Source organism: Ailuropoda melanoleuca, chromosome 6 (assembly GCF_002007445.2).
Source record: "Ailuropoda melanoleuca isolate Jingjing chromosome 6, ASM200744v2, whole genome shotgun sequence".
NCBI lineage: Eukaryota > Metazoa > Chordata > Mammalia > Carnivora > Ursidae > Ailuropoda > Ailuropoda melanoleuca.
In genome coordinates this window covers 94,924,478-94,950,471 of record NC_048223.1, presented here as the reverse complement: position 1 = coordinate 94,950,471, position 25,994 = coordinate 94,924,478, and the positions used below count along the sequence as shown (strand labels likewise).

Below are 25,994 nucleotides of genomic sequence, written 5' to 3'. Positions count from 1 at the left end.
ACGCCGGGTGTGGGGCGCACAGCCCGGGATGCTGCAGGGTTGAGCAGCACCAACAGAAACAGAGTTAAAGTGGCCAGAACATCAGTGGAGAACGATCCGCGATCCCTCTGTTCTGAGACAGAGGCTGAATTTCAGCCGCTGCTGCTCTCTCAGAAGAGGCATAGCAAACCGCCAGGGAAAGCCGCCAGAGAACAAAAGCCCGGAAATACCGGCTCACAGGGTGCCCATCCCCATCCCCCCTCGCAAGGGACACAGAGACTCTACCCAAACAGGGTTTTCTGAGTACCGGCAGGCAGGCCCCTCCCCCAGAAGGCAGGCTGAAAAATCAAGAAGCCCACAACCCGGAGCGCCTGAGTGGCGCAGTCACCAAGCACCTGTCTTCGGATTAGGGTGTGATCACAACGCTCCGTAAGGAGTCCTTCATCGGGCTTCTCCACCGGGAACCTGCTTCTTCCTCTCCCACTCCTCTGCTTGGGTTCCCTTTCTTGCTGACTGTCTCTCTCTCTCTCAAATAAATAAATAAACTCTTTAAGGAAGAAGCCCACATCCCTAAGATCTCTATAAAACAAGGGCGCACGGCCTGGGTCCCAGTCAACACTTGGGCTCTGGACAACCCTGCAATCTCTCTTCATCAGAATGACGAGAAGGAGAAGTCCCCCCCAGCAAAGAAAAGATAATGAGTCTGTGGCCTCTGCCACAGAATTGGCCTCGGCCACAGAATTAATACATATGGATGTATCCCAATTATCAGAAATGGAATTCAGAGCAACAATGGTCAAGATGATGAGTAAACTTGAAAAAAGCATCAGAGAAAGCGTTGCTGAGAATATAGAATCCCTAAGGGCAGAAATGAGAGCGAATCTGACAGAAATTAAAAACTCAGTGGGCCAAATACAGTCAAAACTAGAGGCTCTGACGGCCAGGGTCACCGAGGCAGAGGAACGCGTTAGCGAATTGGAGGATGGGTTAGTAGAAGAAAAAACGAAAATAGAAGCTGGTCTTAAAAAAATCCACGCCCACGAATGTAGATTACGGGAGATTACTGACTCTATGAAACGATCCAATGTCAGAATCATCGGCATCCCTGAAGGGGTGGAGAAAAACAGAGGTCTAGAAGAGATATTTGAACAAATTGTAGCTGAAAACTTCCCTAATCTAGCAAGGGAAACAAGCATTCGTGTCCAAGAGGCAGAGAGGACCCCATCCAAGCTCAACCAGGACAAACCTACGCCACGGCATGTCATAGTGCAATTCGCAAATATTAGATCCAAGGATACAGTATTGAAAGCGGCCAGGGCAAAGAAATTTCTCACGTACCAAGGCAAAGGTATCAGGATTACGTCAGACCTGTCTACAGAGACCTGGAATGAGAGAAAGGCTTGGGGGGGCATTTTTAAAGCTCTTTCAGAGAAAAACATGCAGCCAAGGATCCTTTATCCAGCAAAGCTGTCATTCAGAATTGATGGAGAAATAAAGACGTTCCAAAATCGCCAATCATTAACCAATTTCGTAACCACGAAACCAGCCCTACAGGAGATATTAAGGGGGGCTCTATAAAGGTAAAAAGGCCCCAAGAGTGATACAGAGCAGCAAGTCACAACCGATACAAAGACTTTAAAGAGAAATGGCATCATTAAAATCATATCTGTCAATAATCTCTATCAATCTAAATGGCTTAAACTCTCCCATAAAACGCCACAGGGTTGCAGATTGGATAAAAAGACATGACCCATCCATTTGCTGTCTACAAGAGACTCATTTTGAACCCAAAGATGCATTCAGACTTAGAGTAAGGGGATGGAGTACCATCTTCCACGCAAATGGACCTCAAAAGAAAGCTGGAGTAGCAATTCTCATATCAGATAGACTGGATTTTAAACTAGAGGCCATAGAGAGAGATACAGAAGGGCACTATATTATTCTTAAAGGAAGTATTCAACAAGTGGATATGACAATTATTAATATATATGCCCCCAACAGGGGAGCAGCAAGATACACAAGCCAACTCTTAACCAAAATAAAGAGACATATAGATAAGAACACAGTAATAGTAGGGGACCTCAACACCCCACTATCAGAAATAGACAGAACACCCTGGCAAAAACTAAGCAAAGAATCAAAGGCTTTGAATGCCATACTCGACGAGTTGGACCTCATAGATATATATAGAACACTACACCCCAGAACCAAAGAATACTCATTCTATTCAAATGCCCATGGAACATTCTCAAGAATAGATCATGCTCTGGGACACAAAACAGGTCTCAGCCAATACCAAAAGATTGAAATTATCCCCTGCATATTCTCAGACCACAACGCTCTGAAATTGGAACTCAACCACAAGGAAAAACCTGGAAGAAACTCAAACACTTGGAGGCTAAGAACCATCCTGCTCAAGAATGACTCGATAAACCAGGAAATCAAAAAACAAATTAAACAATTTATGGAGACCAACGAGAATGAATACACAACGGTCCAAAACCTATGGGATACTGCAAAGGCAGTCCTAAGGGGGAAATACATAGCCATCCAAGCCTCACTCAAAAGAATAGAAAAATCTAAAATGCAGTTTCTATATTCTCACCTCAAGAAACTGGAACAGCAACAGAGGGACAGGCCTAACCCACTGACAAGGAAGGAGTTGACCAAGATTAGAGCAGAAATCAATGAATTAGAGACCAGAACCACAGTAGAGCAGATCAACAGGACTAGAAGCTGGTTCTTTGAGAGAATCCATAAAATTGATAGACCACTGGCAAAACTTGTCCAAAAACAAAGAGAAAGGACTGAGATTATTAAAATTATGACTGAAAAGGGAGAGGTCACGACCAGCACCATTGAAATTGCAAGGATTATTAGAAACTTTTATCAACAGCTATATGCCAAAAAACTAAACAATCTGGAAGAGATGGAGGCCTTCCTGGAAACCTATAAACTACCAAGACTGAAACAGGAAGAAATAGATTTCTTAAATAGGCCAATTAACTATGAAGAAATTGAGTCAGTGATAAACAACCTTCCAAATAATAAAACTCCAGGCCCAGACGGTTTTCCTGGGGAATTCTACCAAACATTCAAAGAAGAAATAATACCTATTCTCCTAAAGCTATTTCAAAAAATAGAAACAGAAGGAAAGCTACCAAACTCATTCTATGAGGCTAATATTACCTTGATCCCCAAACCAGGCAAAGACCCCCTCAAAAAGGAGAATTACAGACCGATTTCTCTAATGAATATGGATGCCAAAATCCTCAACAAGATCCTTGCTAATAGAATCCAACAGTACATTAAAAGGATTATCCATCATGACCAAGTGGGATTCATACCTGGGATGCAAGCATGGTTCAACACTCGCAAATCAATCAATGTGATACATCATATCAACAAGAAAAGACTCAAGAACCATATGATCCTCTCAATTGATGCAGAAAAAGCATTTGACAAAATACAGCATCCTTTCCTGATTAAAACCCTTCAGAGTGTAGGAATAGAGGGTACATTTCTCAATCTCATAAAAGCCATCTATGAAAAGCCTACTGCAAGCATTATTCTCAATGGGGAAAAGCTGGAAGCCTTTCCCTTAAGATCAGGAACACGACAAGGATGCCCACTCTCGCCACTATTATTCAACATAGTACTAGAAGTCCTTGCAACAGCAATCAGAAGACAAAAAGGGATCAAAGGTATCCAAATCGGCAAAGAAGAAGTCAAACTGTCTCTCTTTGCAGATGACATGATACTCTATATGGAAAACCCAAAGGAATCCACTCCCAAACTATTAGAAGTTATAGAACAATTCAGTAAGGTGGCAGGATACAAAATCAATGCCCAGAAATCAGTTGCATTTCTATACACGAATAACGAGACTGAAGAAAGAGAAATTAGGGAATCCATCCCATTTACAATAACACCAAAAACCATGCGTTACCTTGGAATTAACTTAACCAGAGACGTAAAGGACCTATATGCTAGAAACTATAGATCACTTTTGAAAGATATTGAGGAAGACATAAAAAGATGGAAAAATATTCCATGCTCATGGATTGGAAGAATTAACATAGTTAAAATGTCCATACTACCCAGAGCAATCTACACTTTCAATGCTATCCCGATCAAAATACCGAGGACATTTTTCAAAGAACTGGAACAAATAGTCCTTAAATTTGTATGGAACCAGAAAAGGCCCCGAATCTCCAAGGAACTGTTGAAAAGGAAAAACAAAGCTGGGGGCATCACAATGCCGGATTTCGAGCTGTACTACAAAGCTGTGATCACAAAGACAGCATGGTACTGGCACAAAAACAGACACATCGACCAATGGAACAGAATAGAGAACCCAGAAATGGACCCTCGGCTCTTTGGGCAACTAATCTTTGATAAAGCAGGAAAAAACATCCGGTGGAAAAAAGACAGTCTCTTCAATAAATGGTGCTGGGAAAATTGGACAGCTACATGCAAAAGAATGAAACTTGACCACTCTCTCACACCATACACAAAAATAAACTCCAAATGGATGAAAGACCTCAATGTGAGACAGGAATCCATCAAAATTCTAGAGGAGAACATAGGCAACAACTTCTATGACATCGGCCAGAGCAACCTTTTTCACGACACATCTCCAAAGGCAAGAGAAATAAAAGATAAAATGAACTTATGGGACTTTATCAGGATAAAGAGCTTCTGCACAGCCAAGGAAACAGTCAAAAAAACTAAGAGACAGCCCACGGAATGGGAGAATATATTTGCAAAGGACACCACAGATAAAGGACTGGTATCCAAGATCTACAAAGAACTTCTCAAACTCAATACACGAGAAACAAATAAACAAATCATAAAATGGGCAGAAGATATGAACAGACACTTTTCCAATGAAGACATACAAATGGCTAACAGACACATGAAAAAATGTTCAAAATCATTAGCCATCAGGGAAATTCAAATCAAAACCACACTGAGATACCACCTTACGCCAGTTAGAATGGCAAAGATAGACAAGGCAAGAAACAACAATTGTTGGAGAGGATGTGGAGAAAGGGGATCCCTCCTACATTGTTGGTGGGAATGCAAGTTGGTACAGCCACTCTGGAAAACAGTGTGGAGGTCCCTTAAAAAGTTAAAAATTGAACTACCCTATGACCCAGCCATTGCACTACTGGGTGTTTACCCCAAAGATACAGACGTAGTAAAGAGAAGGGCCATATGCACCCCAATGTTCATAGCTGCATTGTCCACAATAGCCAAATCATGGAAGGAGCCGAGATGCCCTTCAACAGATGACTGGATTAAGAAGCTGTGGTCCATATATACAATGGAATATTACTCAGCTATCAGAAAGAACGAATTCTCAACATTTGCTGCAACATGGACGGCACTGGAGGAGATAATGCTAAGTGAAATAAGTCAAGCAGAGAAAGACAATTATCATATGATTTCTCTCATCTATGGAACATAAGAACTAGGATGATCGGTAGGGGAAGAAAGGGATAAAGAAAAGGGGGGTAATCAGAAGGGGGAATGAAACATGAGAGACTATGGACTATGAGAAACAAACTGAAGACTTCAGAGGGGAGGGGGTGGGGGAATGGGATAGACTGGTGATGGGTAGTAAGGAGGGCACGTATTGCATGGTGCACTGGGTGTTATACGCAACTAATGAAGCATCAAACTTTACATCGGAATCTGGGGATGTACTGTATGGTGATTAACATAATATAATAAAATAAAATAAAAAAATAAAAAAAAAAGATCAGCCCAGCAGTATTTCAGCATTCTGAACATCAAGGCAGTTATACCTGTTCCAAAGAGCAAGCTGAAAAAGAGACCATGAAGTAGGCACTGTATTCCTTCAAAAATCTCCACCCTTCCTAAACTTTCCTTTAGTCCCCTGCTACCCAGCTTCATTAGAACCACACTCCAGGCCAAAGACCTTGACTCCTCTCTAACCTAATGCTGATCCTGTCTCACAGCCACACAGTTCCTCATGCCTCTCCTTATGCAAAGCCTTTTATCCCAATGCAGTGTCATGTAACCTCTGCTCCTCCAGCAGCCAACTGTCCTGGGGTTAGCAGATCAGTTCACTCTCTCACCTAACCCAGGCCTATTTATCCTCACCATCTTCCACCTTGGTGGTAGCCAAACTTGCCTCCCTGAATAGAGGAATGGGGATACAAGAATACTTCTTTGGTTTTTTGGAGTTCTCCCTTCCTCTATCCAGGACAGCAGAATAAACACCACACAAGGGGAAGAAGAAAGGGATGAGCAGACCAGGATCTGACAAGAGGGCAGTCTGACCTGTTACCCCACGGTAGAAGGGTAAGCATCAGGGCCAGGACACAACGGAAAAGGCTGGTACAGTGAACTGGTGGGGGAGGGGAAAGGGCATGAGACAGGGTCAGTATTGTGTTGGAGGGCAGGTAGGGCCCTTGGTGAGGGAGGGGTGTGACAGAAGCTAGGTGGTCAGAAGAGAAAGGAAGTTAAAAGAAGGGCTAATTGAGGAAACACAGTACTTACCACAATACTTCTTTTGGCTAAAACTTCTCTTGCAGAACAGCTAGTAGGAAAAAAATGCCATTCTTCATTCTTTGAAGGATAGACAGATGGAGGAGAATGAGGTAATAGATGTCAAGCTGTATGAAAGGTACCAACGACTGGAAGAATAATTTAAATAAAATATAAGGCAATTATATTTGACAATACCTACTGGTTATGAATTTACTGGTAAGAAATCTGGCCTGTTTTCAATTTGGATTTTAATTCAAAGAGAATTTTATACAAGACATGATTCATGTTTTGTTTACCAACCTGTGACTTCAGGCAATTGCTCTAAATGACGAGAAAAACAAAAGAATACATGGAAGTTTGCAGAGGTTATGCTGGCAGCTGCAATCTAACCCCTCATCTCTTCAGCTGTTTGCATTATGATAATTCATGAAGTAAAGATATAAAACGATACGGAAAGAAATTACAGGTATTTTGAACTATGTCCTAAATTACTATTTCATCATTAACAAACAAATATATGTTGCACTGCCACTCCTAAAACATTTGAAGGAAAAAAAAAAGATACGGCATGCCTGGCTGGCTCAGAACATGCAACTCTTGATCTCAGAATCATGAGCTAAGCCCCATGTTGGGGGGCAGCGATTACCTTAAAAAAAAAAGTATAAATATAACTTCTTCAGTCTATTTCCGACCTCAATATTCTCAGAATAAATTTAAACTTAATCTCTTTGAAAAATAGTATAAGGTCAACTAGCAGAATACCTCACAAGGAAAGCTTTGTAACCTTAACTAAGAGAATTATCAGTCAAGTTTGTCCATTTTGTTATGCATTTTTTTACATTTAACAAAAGTGCAGTAAAATTTGAAACAGAAAATATTTGAATTTTTTTACTTTTCTGTGTGACTTAGGGAATAGGAAAAGAAAGTAAATGTCTAATACAAACACTGTATTAAGTCTCACATATTATCATTAAACAAGAAAGTTATGGTCAAAAGAAAAAAATTCCAAGAAATTCTCTAGACCAATGTTTTTAAATGTATACCTTCTAGTTCATATTGTGGGTCATTTGAAACCATGCTAATGTTATATTTTTTAAACAAGGAAGATCACTTTAAGACACCACACAGTACACTGAGATCAATATGAAGATGTGAAACCACAGCAAAGCGAGGTGCAAGGCCAGGTGCATGCTACAATAAACTGCATTCCCTCACTACCATACTAGAACATAATTCCTTACAATAGGGACTTTAGGGGCACCTGGATGGCTCAATCGGTTAAGCGTCTGCCTTCTGCTTAGGTCATGATCCCAGGACCCTGGTATCAAGCCCAGCACTGGGTGCCCTGCTCAGCAGGAAGTCTGCTCCTCCCTCCCCCCNGAAGCAGGCTCATAGCAGAGGAGCCTGATGCGGGGCTCGATCCCAGAACGCCAGGATCACGCCCTGAGCTGAAGGCAGACGCTTAACTGCTGTGCCACCCAGGCGCCCCTAAATTTTTTTTCTTAAATGGTGAATCTATTTTTGTTCTCTGCTGTTTCTCTAGTGCCTAGAACATAGAAAGCATTCTACAAATACTCATTAAATGAATGCTGAAATAGTACAACCAAACAGTTATTTCCTTTAGGACATTTTTTTTCTAACCTCTACACTTGATCCACCCATCAAGCTACAGCCTTTTGCATGACTTTATCTTAAAAAGAAAATCTAGGTTCTTCAGAAGAAATATCTGTTATTTTCAAAGTTCACACAAAATTGTGCACTTTAAAATGGTTAAAATGATGAATTTCGTTATGTGTATTTTAACACAATTTAAAAACAACAAAACGCTTTATATAAGTACTCTGAGGAATAAACCAAAGAAACGGGGAGGAATTTACCATACAGATTGAAATGAAAGCTATATACCTTTCTACCTTTCCTAGATTTTTTGTCCCTTTTTTAAAGTACAAAATATTTGACATATTATTATTTACAATAGTTCTGTCATTCCTATAATGGATTGAAATGAGCAGTAATGGAGGAACAGGCCTAACAAACACAAGAAGCCTGTGCTGTCTTAGAGATCATCAAGATCATTTTAGCATTTTCCCTGTCAGTAGGAAGGATCCACTGGAACTTCCCCCACATTAAGAAACTTCCTTGTATTTGGTAGAACAGGACTGCTGAAACAATGTTTCTCTGAAGTATCAGCAATACAGAGAGAATTAACAAAACTGAGCAAAGTTCTGATCAAATGTAGCAATTTGTTTCTTCCATAAGAGGGTGTGTTCCCCTTTCCAGAAACATTTCTGAACTCTGCATTATTTTCAAATGCAAAAATGTCACAGACCTGAGAAACCGTTTCTAATAATGCAGTCAAATCATAACTACTGTCTAGACATTTTAGACATGATCTTTATAGCTTAGGTCACTAAGGAAAAATTCTCTAAATTGTATTTTTAAATTTATATGATCAAGGGAAAGCTATGTTCCTATTAGCTAGTCAATGTACAATAGTCATCTCAGCCAATTATAGCAAAGTATGAAAAACAACCTTTAAAAAAACAACACAAAAACCTGTAATAAGCCACGGTACTCAACGCTGTCACAAATTCACCATCTTCTGTAATAAACGTATCTTAACAATGCTTCTAAGGCTGTCTTTACTGTTGATGGCCCAACCCCAACCAAGTGATAAATGATACTGGAGAAATGCTCACAAAGCAAAAGAGCACTATTCAAAGATTTAACAGTTATTACTTCAATAGTTTGCAAGCAACACTGAAAGCTGTAATATATATTAGTGTTTTTGCTTAGGTTGGGTTTGTGGGAGCAACTGGCTAGTTGAATGAGCTTCGCTGACCTTCCAGCATTCACATCTTAACAGCAACATTGTTCTCTACTCCTACATTTGTATACTTGTCTCTTATTAAGGGTCTAAATGAGTCCATACATTTTCCAGTAATACTTCACTGCATTTTACTGAAAACTTCAAATGGTATAACTGTATTTGGAATTTTAGAGAGTTTCAAAGTTTATTTGTTTACAAATTTAACTCTCCCACAAATCAAGAGTTGACCATGTATTTGATAATTTTGCCGCATTCTTATAATTCAAAGTATGGTAAAACTAGACCTTTATAAAACTATATGCAAGGTCCAAAAAATTTGATCACACAGAGTGCAAAGTTGTATTATATCCAATTTGCATTATAAAAGACCACACTATCACAGAATTCAATATGCTATACACTTTTAAAAAATAGTTCTGATAACATTATGTTTTTAAAATTCTAATCCTGGCAAATATCAAAGGTATAATGAAAGTTTGTCTTCTTAGGGAAAAACTATAGCTGAACTATAAGGACTCACTGAAAAACACTGGAAATGTTCTACTACATACATAAACTAGGATAAAATCATGACAGCTATTAAAACAAGAAACAAAGTCACTCGTTTGTTTAAAAAAAAGTGTGTAGAGCACCTACTAGGAGCCAAGCACTCTCCTGGAAAGAGAAAGATCAGACATGTTCCCTTCTCTCCAGAGTGTATGTAAATCCAAGCAGGGAGAACAATTAAACAATTATAAAATATACAATGAGTGATGGAAGTACATATTGGTGCAATAACTCAGATGAAATAAAACCAGAGAAAGCTTCCCAAAGTGACGTATAAGCTTAGACACCAAAACTAAGGTTGGACTAAAAACTAAGGTTAGCCAGATTTGGGGAGGGAGGTGGAAGGGCAAGAAAGAAATGTTCCAGACAAAAGAATGGGAGGTGAGAACACAGAATCAAAATGAAAGGGAGAGAGTGATGCAGGGAACCTGACACAAGGTGAAGCTAAAAAAGTGAAGCAGGAACTAGTTCACAAAGAACCTAGTAAGGTAAGTCTGTTAAGGAATTTGGACTTTATGCTAAGACAAAAGAAAACACCTAAAGGTTTTAAGGAAAAAAATGACATTAAAATTTGCATATTAGCAAAATATGGCTGAAGTGAAGAATAAATTAGAGATGCCATGGGAGGCAGGAAGAGCAAATGGCTGCTTTTGCAGGTGTCCTGAATCAGAGATGATGGTGGTATGGAACAAGACTGTGGTAACTGGTCTGGTAAGAAAGAAGACTGGCTGGAGAAAGATGAGAAAAATAGACTAACAGGATTGGATTTGGTAACTGGCTGGATGGGGGGGGGGGAAGAGGAGAGAGGGAAAAATCATTTATTATTCCCAGATTCCTGAACCTGGGAATTGAGGGAATGATGGTACAAACTAACCATTTCCCTTCTATTGGAAATATTTACAAGGTCCTAAAAATATTCCAGGGCAAAAGAATATTTTAGATTTGATTCTAGCAAATATGATTTGTATCTCTTGAGCTATCTTCCACCTATTCCACATAAAATATAAATATTCAATTAAGTCTGTATTCTACAAGCATACACCAACAAGAAAGTAAATTCCGTTAGTAAAGAAACATGCTTAGTGTACGGAGAAGACCGGCTTGAAATTCAAGTTTGCTATTCAAAGTGAATCTTTCTAATAAAAAAAACCAAGAACTGACAGTATCCCCAAAACACAGAAGGTGTCTCAAAAATGTCTTTCTTGAACCATCATATTAGCAAAATAGACACAGGAGTAGTTTTTAAATAAAACCATGACAGGCTTTTTAAAAAAAGAATTTAACAGGATTTTGACAAAGAATCTACATAAAAAAGAACACTACTCTTTGAAATCCAACGTCAAGAACAAAAGGCAGTGGCTTTCAAAACCCACTCATTCACTCAGAAATTTACATGCCCTAAACTTCTGAAAACAGATTAGCATAGGGCAGCAGATTAGTTTCTCTTTAAATACTTTCATTTTGTCTCTATAAAACCAAATCCAATACTGTGAAAACAATCTGCTCTAAGGGAAATTTCAAGAGCTAATCTTTTTTTTAAATTTTTTTTATTAAGTAAACTCTCCACCCAATGTGGGGCTCGAACTCACGACCCCTAGATCAAGAGCCGCATGCTCCACCAACTGAGCCTTCCAGGCACCCCAGGAGCTACTCATTTTCTTAAACATTGTATCACCTAATGAACAAATCTCATATTAAGTTGCAGTATCAATGTATTTATAATATATATATATTTATATAGGAGGTAACAAATGAGAAGATACACCTTTCAATATTCACAAAAAGTTAAATTACCACTTTATCCTCTCAAGGCAATTTTATATATCACAAAATAAGACTTTCCTCACACTGACTGAATTCAATTAACGTATGAAATAAAAATTAGATGCTCCATACTACAGGTACCTAGCAACCCCCTTAAACTAACTCCCATAGACTTCTCCCACACACTATTTCATCAGTTATCTAGGGAAACTGTGAGGGATGGGTTAACCTTTTGGCTTGCAAACAGACACAGCTTGAGCACCTACTGTGTCAAGTGTGTTCAATTAATTGTGAAAAATGAATGAAAACTATTTGTTTTCTGAACTATCATTGCTTCCTTTAGTCTATATGATAGAAAGACCCAGTTCTCATGAAAACTTACCTCATCAACGCTAGTGAACTTGGTGATTCCTGATTGCTATCAGTGCGACTATCCCCTCCCTACATTTCCAAAATCAAACCTCTAACAAAAAGTTCTCCCACCATTCTTATCATATTGAAGGAAAGGACTTTCCTCCCATAGCTATACGTCTTGTTGGCTTTTCTACAGTTTCCCTAGACGTTCCTGTTGATAGGCAACATTTTAAAACAATTTAAGATTTGTGATATCTTTCACGCCTTAGTTAAGAAAGACGGTGCTAATACAATAACTTGCCAAAGATTACAATGCTGACTGAATGCTGCTAAACAAAAGAATTATACTCTAAGAAAAATGTCCTCAGGAAAGAACATATCCCTAAAGCCATAAATAATTTCTAAAACAATTAGAAGTTTACTTAAATAATAGTAATTCAAATCTCCCAGACCTCGACAGTTACTACCAAGTTTTCCCATGAAATGGAGGTTAGGAATCAGCCTCAGGAACGCTAAGAGAGGTAACAGGCTCTAGAACTGAAAGGGGGAAGAGAAACCAGAGAAGAGAAGCATGGTGAGGAAAGAGCAAAACTAGTTCTAACGTGGCACAGGGCACAAGAAAAAGACATTTTTGAACCGTTTCACGATGAGTAACTCGAGCCTAAACCTTTACAGACCCAGAAGCGAACTCCGAAGTCTTTGGAAGAAGGAGCCCGAGCCCGGTGACAATGGGAACCGCTCCTTTCTAGGAGTGAGAGCACCGAGAGGAGACCGTGACTAGCCTGGGCCACCTTCCCGTCCTCTCTTCAGGAGCGAGACCCACCTGGAGACCGCCATGGCCGGGCGCCGGCGGTTCGGGACTCCCCGCGAGCTACGCGCCGCACCGCTGAGGCGCTAGTTTCCAGAGAGCAGAGCGGCGAAGGCCCAGGCCGCGGTCAGAGGGGAGCGGCCGGAGCGGCGGGGGCGTCCCGCCGTGGGCCCTTGAGCATCTGCCCCGCCGCCTACCCGAATTCGTCCCCGTCGCGGCCGGGGAGCAGGGGTCTGAGGCGGCAGTGGAGGCGGCAGTCCTCCGACCCGCACGACTTCAAACCGGGGGCCCCCAGCCCCGCTCTTTGCTGACGCAGGCGTCGGCACGCTGGACTGAGCGTCAGCGCGCCGGAAGTGACGTCAGCTCACCGCCACGGCCTCCGCTGCGCAAGTGAGGCGAAGGGGTACGAGTAGTTTCTGTTCGGCTGCGTGCGCCTGAAAGAAAATGTTTGTGGCTATGTGTCGTTAACCAGGCAGGAAGGATAAATAAGGGTACCCTTTTTTCCTAGAGAAGGAGAATGGGCGATTTAGCCAAGGTTCTGGAATTTTAAAAGCTTGGTTTCTAATTCCTTACTGCCCTGATCCTCATCCAACCAGACTGTAGACAAAACAGGATCCTGAAGACCTTAGGTGCTCTACTCAAGGTGGTGATGCCAGAGGGAAAACAAGAAAGATTTACAGTGGCACTTAGGACACGGCTCCAGTGTTTGCCATATTCGCCACATGTTCTGCGTAGCTATTGTAGGGAAGGTCTTCTGCCAACCATTTTGCCAAACCGAGTTTGTTTTCTCAGTTGTTTATGTTGTAGATACCATGATTTTCTCAACCCCACGTAAAAATTCTCAGTCCCCCCCCCCTTTTTTTGGCTTATCTGGCTATCGGGTAACTTAATTCATTAGGCTTTTAAACATTCTTCTGTCACTTAGTGCAAGTCCTTACCACCTTAAACTTGATTTTTATGATAGTGGCTAAAGGATTCTTTCTCCAGCTTCTTCAGTCAAGTCCATCTTAGAGGCCACTAACAGATCAAAATAAAAAAAAACACTGCTTTTGGAGCACCTGGGTGGCTCAGTCGGTTAAGAGACTGCCTTCCCCTCAGGCTATGATTCCAGGGACCTGGGATTGAGCCCCACATGGGGCTCCATGCTCAGCAGAGAGCCTGCTTCTCCCTCTGCCGCTCCCCCTACTTGTGCTCTCTCTGTGACAAATAAAGAAAAATTTTTAAACACACACACACACACACACAACCACAGCTTTTATCATGTCACTCTGCACATAAAATTTGTCCACTGGCTTCTCATTACCTGAAGAGTCTATGTCTCAACCCCTGAGTCGGCTTTTCATCTATAAAATGAAGCTAGTGAGAAGTACTATGAAAGGTTATGGAAATAAAATGAGGTCATGTATCTAGGAAAGCTTGCAAGAGCTTTGTAAACCATAAAGTAGTATGTAAATGTAAGGGAAAAGAAATGAACTTAGTGCCTGCTATGTGGTAGGCATTTGGCATTATCTCCTACAATTCCTAGGCTGACCCTGTAAAGTAAGTTTTAACCTTCAATTTATTTTTTTTGAGATTTTATTTTTAAGTTATCTCTACACCCAAGATGGGGCTCAAACTCACACCCCAAGATCAAGAATCACATACCTTACCAACTGAGCCAGCCAGGCATCCCATTAATCTTTAATTTAGAGGTGAGGAAACTAAGCTCAGGAAGTTTAATTTGCCCATGATCCAAGCTAGTAATATTTACTGTTGTTCATTCATTCAACAAATATTTATTTGGCACCTGCTCTGTGTTAGACACTTCGCTAGGCACTGTTTGTACTGTTAGACAAAATCTAATTAAGCTGATGTTCAAGTATCTTCACATTTCACAGTCTTCTCACACCCACCTTCTCAATATATTTCCCACCACTGAAACTAAAAAGTAGGTACTACTTAACTAATCGTGTACTACATCCATTTATTCAGCCAAAATTAAGTACCTACCCCTTGCTGAACTCTACTAGAGATTGGAGCTTCAAAAGAAACCAAAACAGACAGGGTTGAACTTACATCCTAATGGAAGGAAAAAGAGTAAACAGATAAAGAAGAAAATGTCATGTTTATGTTCCATGTAAAGTAGAAAGATGGGATAAATAGGGTGATTAGAGACTCTAGACTGGGTAATTAGGGAAAAACCAAGGAGGCACTTAACCTGAGGCCTGAAAGACAGAAGGCAGCCAGCTGTGTGAAGATCTGGGTAGAGGATATACCTAGTGTAAAAGCCTAAGGGAAGTCTGCTGTGTGGGGAGACGATCTAGGAGATAGAAAGGAGCCCTTGTAAGGAATTTGGATTTTACTCTAGATGCAGTAGAAAGTCATAGGAGAATTTTAACATGTGAATAAAATGATCTTATATACATATTAAAGATCTTACTCTTTAATATCCAAAGGTAAGTAGGTATATAGTTTGAAATGATATTTAGAAGAGGAAATGGCTAGTATCATAGGTTTGTAGGGGATAGTGTAATAATAAAATATATTGATGTCAGACTGTCTTGTTTTCAAATCCGTCCTCACCACACTTAATAGCTGTGTGTCCAGAAGAGTTGTACAACCTTTCTAAGCTTCAGTTCCCTCATCTGTGAAATGGGGATAATAATAGGACCTCCTACAGTGTTAGTAGTAAATGACATAATGAATAAAATGCATTTAACCAAGTGACTTCCACAATAAGCCTGCAAAAATATTATTAACTACATTGATTTTTCTTTTTATTAACTATGTGAACTTGATTAAGTGACTTGACTTCTATGTCTCATCTGTTAAATGGCGATGGTCATCATACTGGTCCATGACACATATTTGAAATCCCTGCCAGGTGGTTTTCGAATTTAGAGTTTTTTTAGATTTAGATTTGGCTTTTACGTTTTGATTGGATTTAGTAATCCAATGCATGTATCTTGTATTATGTCACACCCCAACAGCTTCTAGGGCAGCACCCTGTAATCAAATACATTTATAGCTCTGCAGCAAAATGTATGAATAGCCAGCCATACTAAGACAAATAAATCAAAGACTGTAAACCAGTTCAGGTCAGGTTTTGCTCCCAAATGAATTTTTTTAAATATGGTTTTTAGACCCTTTTCAGTTTCAGAATTGTAAATAATGGATTACAAACCTGTACTCTGTAAAGTTATGGTAAGGATTAAATGAGCAATACATGATACACTTAAAAATACTAAGTGCTAAATAAATATTGGCTGTTATTTTTTACCACCAGAAAAGTGGTTTAAAAAATCAATGGCAGGGGCGCCTGGGTGGCACAGCGGTTGGGCGTCTGCCTTCGGCTCAGGGCGTGATCCCGGCGTTCTGGGATCGAGCCCCACATCAGGCACCTCCGCTATGAGCCTGCTTCTTCCTCTCCCACCCCCTGCTTGCGTTCCCTCTCTCGCTGGCTGTCTCTATCTCTGTCAAGTAAATAAATAAAATCTTTAAAAAAATAAAAAATAAAAAATCAATGGCAGGCCTTCCCTGGGCCTGTGTCCGAGCGTCCACCACTGTGGGCCTGCTCAGACACTGAAGATCTAACTGCAGCCATGAGCAGCAATGAGTGTTTCAAGAGTGGACGATCTGGCTATGAGGCCTGGGGATGCCCTACTAGTGGAGGCCATGGTCATGGAACGAGAAGCCGTGGCAGAGGTGGAAACCTCAATAGAGGTTTCCAGTTTGGTTCCTTATCTCTCCCAGACACCTGTTATCACTGTGGTGAGTCTGGTTATCTTGCGGACGACTGTGATCTTTAAGAGGATGCCTGCTCTAACTGCAGTAGAGGTGGCCACGTGACCAGAAGCCTGAGAGAGACAGAGAGAGAGAGAGAGAGAGAGAGAGAGAGAGCAGTGCTGCTACAACTGTGGCAAACCAGGCCATCTGGCTCATGACTGTGACCATGAGGATGAGCAGAAGTGCTATTCTTTTTTTTTTTTTAATTTTTTTTAAAGATTTTATTTATTTGACAGAGAGAGACAGCCAGCGAGAGAGGGAACACAAGCAGGGGGAGTGGGAGAGAAAGAAGCAGGCTTTCAGCAGAGGAGCTTGATGTGGGGCTCGATCCCATAACGCTGGGATCACGCCCTGAGTGGGAGGCAGACGCTTAACTGCTGTGCCACCCAGGCGCCCCCCCTCCTTTTTCTGACTGATGGTTGTATTATTTTCTCTGAATCCTCTTTGCTGGCCAAAGGTTGGCAGAGTCTACTCCCAGGCCAGTGAGTTTTACTTGCCATGTTAAAGGAGAAAATGGGAAAAAATAAACTTTATGCATTTAACTACAAAAAATAAAAAGGGTATGTTTAGTTTGCTAGAGGTGTTATGTATGATCCTTTGTTAAAGAAACCCTTTCCACCCCACTGGTGAATAGGGATTGATGAATGGGAAGAGTTGAGTCAGACCAGTAAGCCTGTTCTGGGTTTCTTGGATATGTTCCCATGTAGGAAGTAAAACCAATTCTGGAAGTATCTATGGTTTCCATAAATAACTTTAATTTTAGCATAATGATGGCCTTGGATTGTCTGACCTCAGTAGCTATTAAATAATATCAAGTAACATCTGTATCAGGCCCTACAAAGAACATACAGTTGAGTGGGAGTAAACAAAATAAAAAGACAAATGTGTGTTAATGGCTGTGTGAGAAAAATCGAGAGAAAGGCCTAAACAGGAACAACTTCATCACAGCACTGAGGCTGGATATACATGAGGTGATGGCAAAGGTTTAGAACACATTTTTTCAAAGACTAAATCTAAAACCCAGAGTAAACACTTATGCTCAGAGTGAGCATAATTTGGAGTTATTCGGGAATTGCAGAGAAAGGCATTTTCGGAGAAATCAAGCTGTTATTTTTGTATACTATATCACTTAGACAACTGTGTTCCAGTTTTAAAAAGTCAGATGGAAAAAAGCAACTGAAATCCTAGAAAATAGGAATGTAATTTTAAACTACCCAATAAAGCTGGAGGAGGAAGGGGAGTTTGACTAAAGTTCTTCTTGTTTGTTTCAAATTTTCCTTAATGTATATGGTGCAAAATGCCATAATCCCATTCTCCTCCCTACCTTCCCAGACATAGCTTACGAAGTTTGTGTATATACTTCTTGTCCACATTTTTATCATTTTGCTACTTATAATGTGTATCCATAAAGAACAAAAAGTATCATGTATAAGCTCATTTTTAATTAATTAATTAACATTATGTTTCCAAGATCTAGTCCATAATATGAAAATCCGTAATTTATTCACTTCTTTACTGACCGATACTTAGGTTTTTCCGATTTTGCATTATTATAAATGAAGCTGCAGTAAGCATACTTTTTTTTTTAAGATTTTATTTTTAAGCAATCTCCACACCCAGTGTGGGGCTTGAACTTACAACCCCAAGATCAAGAGTTTGCACGCTCTACAGACTAGCCAGCCAAGTGTCCGTGCAATGAGTATGCTTGACATGAACTTTACATATATGTGCATAAACAAATATAAAATTATTACAAGTGTATTGAAAGAATACACCCCAAACTTATGATAAAATACAGGTTATCCTGGCTGGGAGTGGGGCAGGAGGAAATGGGATTTGATAGGGGTAATGAAAGTGGAAGATTTATGTGACCTTTTTTTCCTTAAAAAAAAATTGTGGAACACAAATATAACAAGATATTAATATCTGTTAATTCTTAATTGTAGGAATATACTCTTTAAAATTGTTTTTGTTATTTTCTGTTTTTTACATTTATTGTAAAATATTTCAAAAATATAAAAAAGTTGGAAAAAATATGCAGTGAATACCCATATACCTACGACCTAGATTCTACAATTAATATTTTACTATATTAGCTTTATAACATAACTATTTACTACTTATTTCCCTCTATTCATACCATCCAATTTTTTATACATTTAAAAACAAGTTGCAAACATCAATACACTTTATCCCTAAACACTCAACACTGATATCACTAACTTAGGTTGAATCATTACTTACAGATTTGGCTTCTTTTTTAGGTAAAACTGACATGCAATAAAATATATAAAGCTCAGGTATAACCTAAACCTTTACCAAAGGTTATTATTTACCAAATAAAATATATAGAATATAGATATATAATATATAGAAATATATAACCCCTAGGAAGCTCCTTTTTATCCCTTCTTGGCTAACACAAGCCATCATTCATCCCCCAGAGGCAGCAGTATTCTAATTTTTTTCCACCATTGATTAGTTTCATTTACTCTAGAACTTCATATAGTTGCAATCATACAATAGGGGCTCTTTTGTGTCTGGCTTCATTTGATCAACACTATGGTTTTGAGATTAACTCACACTGTTGCATGCTGCAGCAGTTCATTCCTTTTTATTGCTAAGTAATAAACAGATTTTTATTACAATTTGTTTATCCACTTACTTGTTGATGGATAATTAGGTTGTTTCCACTTTGGGGCTATTACAATGATTAAAGTGCTATAAATATTCTTTTACCTGTCTTTTTGTGGTCATATGTTTTCATTTACATTGGGTAAATACCTAGAAGAAGGATGGCTGGATTACAGAGTATGTAACCTTATAAGAAAACGTCAAACAGTTTTCTAAAGTGATTGTACCACTTTATGCTCCTACCAGCCATGTGTGAGAGTTCAAGCAATCAACTTTTTGCCTTGAGCATTGTATTAGGTACAAAAGAACTAAAAAAATTATCTTTGTCTAAAAAGCTTACATTATAATTTGCAAGATTAGGCAAATACTGATGAAACAAGGAAAATTTGAATATTGAACTATGCAAAGCTGATTTTACATGTAGAAAGAATTATGTAGTCTTAAGAAACCTAGGGCACCTGGGTGGCGCAGTCAGGAGAGCACACAACTCTTGATCACAGGGTTGTGAGTTCAAGCTCCACACTGGGTGTAGAAATGAAAGAAAGAAAGCAAAGAGAGAGAGAAAGAAGGAAGGAAGGGAAAAAAGAAAGCAGAAAGAAAGAAAGGGAGAAAGACCAAGAGGCTGGAGGCCTATTCACTGTAGTAGTTTGTTGGGTCATGTGCTGCAGCTAACTTTCCCTAGAAGAAGGGAAGGAGGTGCTGCATAGTTCCTTATGGTAATGTATTTCCTTTGTATTATTCACAGGGCAGGACTAAGAAGTTAATCACTGAAATTATCAAGAAATTCACCCCATTCTAAACTATTAGGTAGCATATGGTATGAATCCAAACAGACCTGCTGTATCACTGATGCATTAAAAAGATTTTTTTTTAAGATTTTATTTATTTATTTATTTATTTGACAGAGAGAGAGAGAGAGAGAGCCAGTGAGAGAGGGAACACAAGCAGGGGGAGTGGGAGAGGAAGAAGTAGGCTCCCAGCAGAGCAGGGAGCCTGATGTGGTGCTTGATCCCAGGACCCCAGGATCACGCCCTGAGCCGAAGGCAGAAGCCCAACGACTGAGCCACCCAGGCACCCCTAAAAAGATTTTTTAAAATCAATATTAAAATATTTATTTCATGCTTTCTTACACATCTCACATCATGATATTTTTTAAAATGTCTTCCCTTCAAAAACTGGGGATGTACTATATGGTGACTAATATAATAAAACAAAAATTATTAAAAAAAATAAAAATAAAAAAATAATGTTAAAAAAAGATTCAAAATCTTATTTAAGATTCAAAATAAAGGAATTACATCTCCTGTTGAAAAATAAAATAAAATGTCTCCCCTTAGACTACATCAAAATTTAAAACTCTTGTACATCAAAGGACACTATCAACAGAGTGAAAGACAACCTACAGAATGGGAGATAATATTGCAAATCATATATTCATAAGAGGTTAATATTTAGGGGCGCCTGCCTGGCTCAGCTGGTGGAGCATGCAACTCTTGTTCTTAGGGTTATGAGTTCAAACCCCATGTTGGGTGTAGAGATTACTTAAAAATAAAATCTTAAAAACATTTTTTTAAAAAAGAGGTTAATACCTAGAATATATAAAGAACTCCTGTAACTCAACAACAACAACAAAACAACCTGATTGAAAAATAGGCAAAGAACTTCAACAGATGTAGTTGCTGAAGAGATACAAAGAAGAGATACGAATGGCCAATAAGCAGACGAAAAACATGCTCAACATCACTAATCATTAGAGAAATGCCAATGAAAACCACAATGAGATACCACTTCATACCCGTTAGGATGGTTATTATAAAAACAACACCACGCATGCAAGCAAACAAACAATAACAAGCATTGGCAAGGATTTGGAGAAATTGGAATACTTGTGCACTGTTGGCAGGAATGTAAAATGGTGTAGCCATTATGGGAAACAGTATGGAGGTTCCTCAAAAAGTTAAAACTAGGGATTCCAGGGTGGCTCAGTCAGTTAAGCGTCTGCCTTCGGCTCAGGTCATGATCTCAGGGTCCTGGGGTGGAGCCCCTCAGCATTAGGCTCCTTGCTCAGCAGGGAGTCTGCTTCTCCTTCTCCCTCTGCCCTTCCACCCCTGTGCTTGCTCTCTCTCTCTCCCTCTCTCACTCTTGCTCTCTCATGTGTGCTCTCTCTCTCTCCGTCTCAAATAAATAAAATCTTTATTTAAAAAAAGTTAAAAATAAAATTACCATATGACCCACTAATTCCACTCTGGGTAAATACTCAAAAGAATTGAAAGCAGGAACTCAAACGGGTATTTGTACAGCCATATTCAGAGCAGCAATATTCAGAAGAGCCAAAAGGTGGAAGCCACTCGAAAGCCCGTTGAGAGGTTAATAGATAAACAAAATATGGTGAATACATACAGTGGAATATTACTCACCCTTAAATAGGAAGAAAATTCTGACAAACGCTACAACATGCAATAACCTTGAAGACATGCTGAGTGAAATAAGCCAGTCATAAAAGGGCAAAAACTGCATGAATGCACTTCTATGAGGTGCCTAGAGTAGTCAAATTCATAGAAACAGAATGTTGAATGATGTTACCAGGAGGTGGAGGAAGGAAGACACGAGGAGTTACTCTTTAATGGGTACATTTGGAAGATAAAAAATGTTCTGGAGCTGGATGGTGGTGATGGCTGCACAACAGTGTGAATGTACTTATGCCACTGAACTGTACTCTCAAGAATGGTTAAAATGGCAAATTTTGTGATACGTGTATTTTACCACGGTTTATAAAAAGTAACTTGTGGGGAGCACCTTGGTGGCTCAGTGGGTTGAGCGCTGGACTCTTGATTTCAGCTCAGGTCATGATCTCAGGGTGGTGAGCTTGAGCCCGCGTTGGGCTCTGTGCTCAGCGTGGAGTCTGTGTGGTATTCTCTCTCTCCCTCTCCCTCTGCCCCTGCCCCCCTCCTCCGGATTGTGCTCACGAGCTCTCTCTCAAAATAAATAAGTAAAGTCTTAAAGTAAAATGTAACTTGTGGTAAGACATACCTCTTTCTGGCATGGCAAAGCACATCTGTGTGTCCCTTTTCCTTGGGGAACAATGTTTCCGACAGAAAGCTCGGTCTCTGGAATATCTCTCCTAGTGATTATGACTTTCCAGATACTGAACTTTTTCATTGTAATTAGGGCTCAATGTCACAAGATGTCACTCTTTAGCTGAAAAACTCTTCCAATTCAGCTCCGTGGCTGATAACAGGAAGTAAAGCCGGAGCAACAGACAAAAGCCTCTAACTATCCTCATCCATCGGTGCTTCACTCCTACAAAGACAGTTTTCTGGGAAACAGGAGGTTTCCGTCTTTGAAGTACATTAGTAAGCTACTCTTGTTTATGAAACTTACACTAATATTTGTTAACTTCATAGGTACTTTTCATTACAAATCAGACTGATGTAACCAAAACATAACTAACTTTGAAAGTGATAGTATAATACAAAGCTGAAATGTAAAGATTATTTTTTTAAAGATTTTATTTATCTATTTGAGAGAGACAGAGAGAGAGAGCAAGCATGAGTGGAGAGAGGGAGAGGCAGACACCCTGCTAAGCAGGGAGCCCGATGCAGGGCTCTATCCCAGGACCCTGAGATCATGACCCGAGCCAAAGGGAGACGCTTAACCGACTGAGCCTCCCAGGCACCCTTGAAATGTAAAGATTATTGGTCACTGAGTCAGGTGGCATGTGGCTTTATCACTAAATGATGTGTGACATCTGTAAATCATTTAATCTTCCTAATCTCACCAGAGAAGTAAAAATTTCCTTTCTTAGGTCAATATACACTGCTATATATTTAATATATGCTAATATATATTTAAATACATCCTCCTAATTCAGAAATATTTTGGTTTATATAGTAGTAATCAAGTTAAAACTGTTCAAATACAATGTCAAAAATGAGTCCAGTAACAGAAAATACAGTCTGCAACAAAACATTAGGAAATATAGTGCGACTTCTTGACATCTTGGGTAATTATTTTAGGAATGTACTCACGTGTATAAAACAATTGTAAAGTAGTATAAAAACTCTTGAAGTGAAAGGAAAACATTTGTTACTGAGAACATTTTTTAAAAAGATGATGGAATATTTTAAGCTTTGCTTAAATATAAAATTCTCAAGATTCAAGAACACAGTAACTCTTAAAGATTACACCATTTGAATTGGCAATATTATCTTGTAACTTTAATCCAAACAAATTATTTTTTAACTTCTAATCTTTGCAAGCAGTTTGTAATTGATTTATAACACCTAAAAATAATCCCAAACCCAAATGCCCACCCCTGGGTGAACTGCAGGGCCCTATGGTGTATTAATAAACGAGGGCCTAGGGGCGCCTGGGGGGCACAGCGGTTAAGCGTCTGCCATCTGTCTTCTGCCTTCGGCTCCGGCTCCAGGCGTGATCCCGGCGTTATGGGATCGAGCCCATCAGGCTCCTCCGCTATGAGCCTGCTTCTTCCTCTCCCACTCCCCCTGCTTGTGTTCCCTCTCTCACTGGCTGTCTCTATCTCTGTTGAATAAATAAATAAAATCTTTAGAAAAAAATTAAAAAAAATAAACGAGGGCCTATTTCTATTTGTAGTTAACAGTTACTAGGATTAAGATTACATGATTAGGATTAAGAAGACTACCAAAGTGCCGGGTGAGAACACAGAACTCAGAATGATATGAAGACAGTGCAGTGCCTGGTTTAGAAAACAAAACAGTTGTTTTGTTTCTAACATGAAATTTTTGTTTAACTCTTAAAAACTTAGATCTTTCTGTTTAACTTCATGTTGGGATGATTAATACGTAAACAGAAAGAAAAGAATGATCTGTTAAAATATGCGTGATTCACTTCTCTCATACATTTGGGGGTGTGTGTGTGTGTGTGTGTGTGTGTGTGGTGGTGGTGGCTGTGGTGGTGGGAAACCTCCCAGGGTGAGAGAAGTCTGGGAGGGGCAGAGAGTGGGGAAGGCCCCTCCTGTCCCATTCATAACACGTTCATTCACTGGGAGCCAGCGAAAACGGACTAATCTCTCATGCAGTCATTCCTTCTACCCCAATAAGACTCCACCACCTCTCCTAGAACTCGGTAAGTTCAAAGTGCAGTAAAAATGCATGTTTCCCAAGAAGAATCTGAAATTATTTTGTAGATAGTATACTAGAGGGTGAAAAAAGGAGGGGATGGAAGTGGCAATTTTCAGGAATCGCTTTGTCTTTGTCATTGCACTGGGTTTCAAAAAGATACAAAAGGATTATTTGGACAGTAAGCGATTTTTCTCAGAGGGTCTCTCTCAGGCTGCTGCTACCCCCTGGAAACCAGCGTACGGGAACCGTAGACGGCACGGGAAGGGTAATTCGTAGACGCCTTTGCAGCAGCAGTCTCTGCCTCTGTCCCCAGGTCCGAGGGATGCCGCTCTCCTGGCCCAGCCGCCACTGAAGCGCCCAGGCGTCCGGAAGACCCGATCTGAGCACAGACCCGCGGACCATGAGTCCTCTGAGGCTGCAAGCGTCGCTCTCGCTGCTGCTCCTGCTGCTGCTGGGGGGCTGTCTCCTCGTGGCCGCCCGGAGAGACAAGGGCGCGGCAGGCAGCGCGGCAGAGCCGGCCTCGGGTCCCGCGGGCGGCTCGTCCGGGCGCTTCGTCAGCCCCGAACGGCACGCGTGTAGCTGGCAGCTCGTGCTGCGCGCCCCAGGGCCCGCAGCGGGGAGCGAGCTGGCGCTGAGCTGCCAGGACCCGGCCGGGGCGCTCCAGCGGTGCGCCTACCGCGGGGAGCCGGAGCGCTGCGCCGCCTACGCCGTCCGCAGCGCGCACTACTGGAAGCAGGTGCTGGGCGGGCTGCGCAAGAAGCGGCGGCCGTGCCAGGACCCCGCTCCGCTCAAGGCTCGTCTGTGCGCAGGCAAGAAGGGCCACGGTGCCGAGCTGCGCCTGGTGCCCCAGGGGTCCTCACCCGTGCGCCCCACTGCGGCCGGCTTCCCCCGGGATCCCGAGCCCCAGGCCAGGAGCCGGGAGAGGCTCCGGGAGCCTGCTCCCGCCCCCGCCGGAGGGGCCCGACTTCCCGCGAGCAAGTCTCCCAGAGGGAAGCCCTCTGAGAAGACCAAAGCGGGCAAGAGGAAGGTGGCCTCGGACCCAGAAGAGGAGCGACCCCTGGGGACAGGGCCGGATCCCGACGGGTTGGACGAGAACGCGAAGCTCACGGAGACCTACTGTGCTGAGAAGTGGCACTCTCTTTGCAACTTCTTCGTCAATTTCTGGAACGGCTGAGGCTGCCCGCCAGGGAAAGAACGTGGGTGGGGGGAGGTACGCAGACGGCGAGGAGACTTTAAGGGCATTTTAGGCCAAGAGATAAGGGTTGGAGCGTGAGAGAGGAGTCCAGGTTCTAGAACGGGGCTGGGGGGTGGGAGGGCGTGGGCCTTGGGATGGGAGTGTAAGGGGTCTGGAGAATCTCTGAGACAGCAGAGAAGTTTTAATTTTTGAAAAGTCCGACCCTGATGAAGAGCAGAAGAAATAGTGGAAACAGAAGTAGGCATACCTTAAATGTACAAAAACTGTAGACTGGGAGAGAGGCGAGTACAGAGGAAGGCTGGGAAAAAAAATAAGGGGGGAAAAGTGACAAAAGCGATGTAAATCTCCTGTGGGAAACAGGATACAATGTATATTGTTTAACACTTTTATATTAAAATGTAGTCACGAGCAATTGGTAACCTGAGCCGGGTTGAATTGTTTAGTGACTTCTCACCCAATCAGATGACAAGATTCCCAACTTTTCTTTTTTCCTTT

At 40.9% G+C, this 25,994-nt stretch overlaps 2 protein-coding genes across 4 annotated transcripts in view; one reads left to right on the top strand and one right to left on the bottom strand.

The window, feature by feature from the left end:
* Positions 1 to 13,141, bottom strand: part of BTAF1 (B-TFIID TATA-box binding protein associated factor 1) — a 117,979-nt gene extending 104,838 nt beyond the window's left edge. For all 3 annotated transcript variants that reach the window (XM_034662944.1, XM_034662945.1, XM_034662946.1), the window contains exon 1: positions 12,819 to 13,141. In XM_034662944.1, the coding sequence (XP_034518835.1) occupies positions 12,819 to 12,832 (14 nt within the window). In that variant the 5' untranslated portion in view covers positions 12,833 to 13,141. The remainder of the gene's footprint in view (positions 1 to 12,818) is intronic.
* An 11,014-nt stretch (positions 13,142 to 24,155) lies between these two features.
* FGFBP3 (fibroblast growth factor binding protein 3) lies at positions 24,156 to 25,913 on the top strand. The gene is made up of 2 exons (XM_019796265.2): positions 24,156 to 24,308; positions 24,618 to 25,913. Exon 2 carries the CDS (start codon positions 24,705 to 24,707, stop codon positions 25,476 to 25,478), a length of 774 nt encoding a protein of 257 aa, XP_019651824.2. The 5' UTR covers positions 24,156 to 24,308; positions 24,618 to 24,704; the 3' UTR covers positions 25,479 to 25,913.
* Positions 25,914 to 25,994: the final 81 nt, after the last annotated feature.

Excerpts from the sequence above, each read along its gene's own strand:
- FGFBP3 (XM_019796265.2), top strand. The coding sequence starts at position 24,705 with ATGAGTCCTCTGAGGCTGCAAGCGTCGCTCTCGCTGCTGCTCCTGCTG.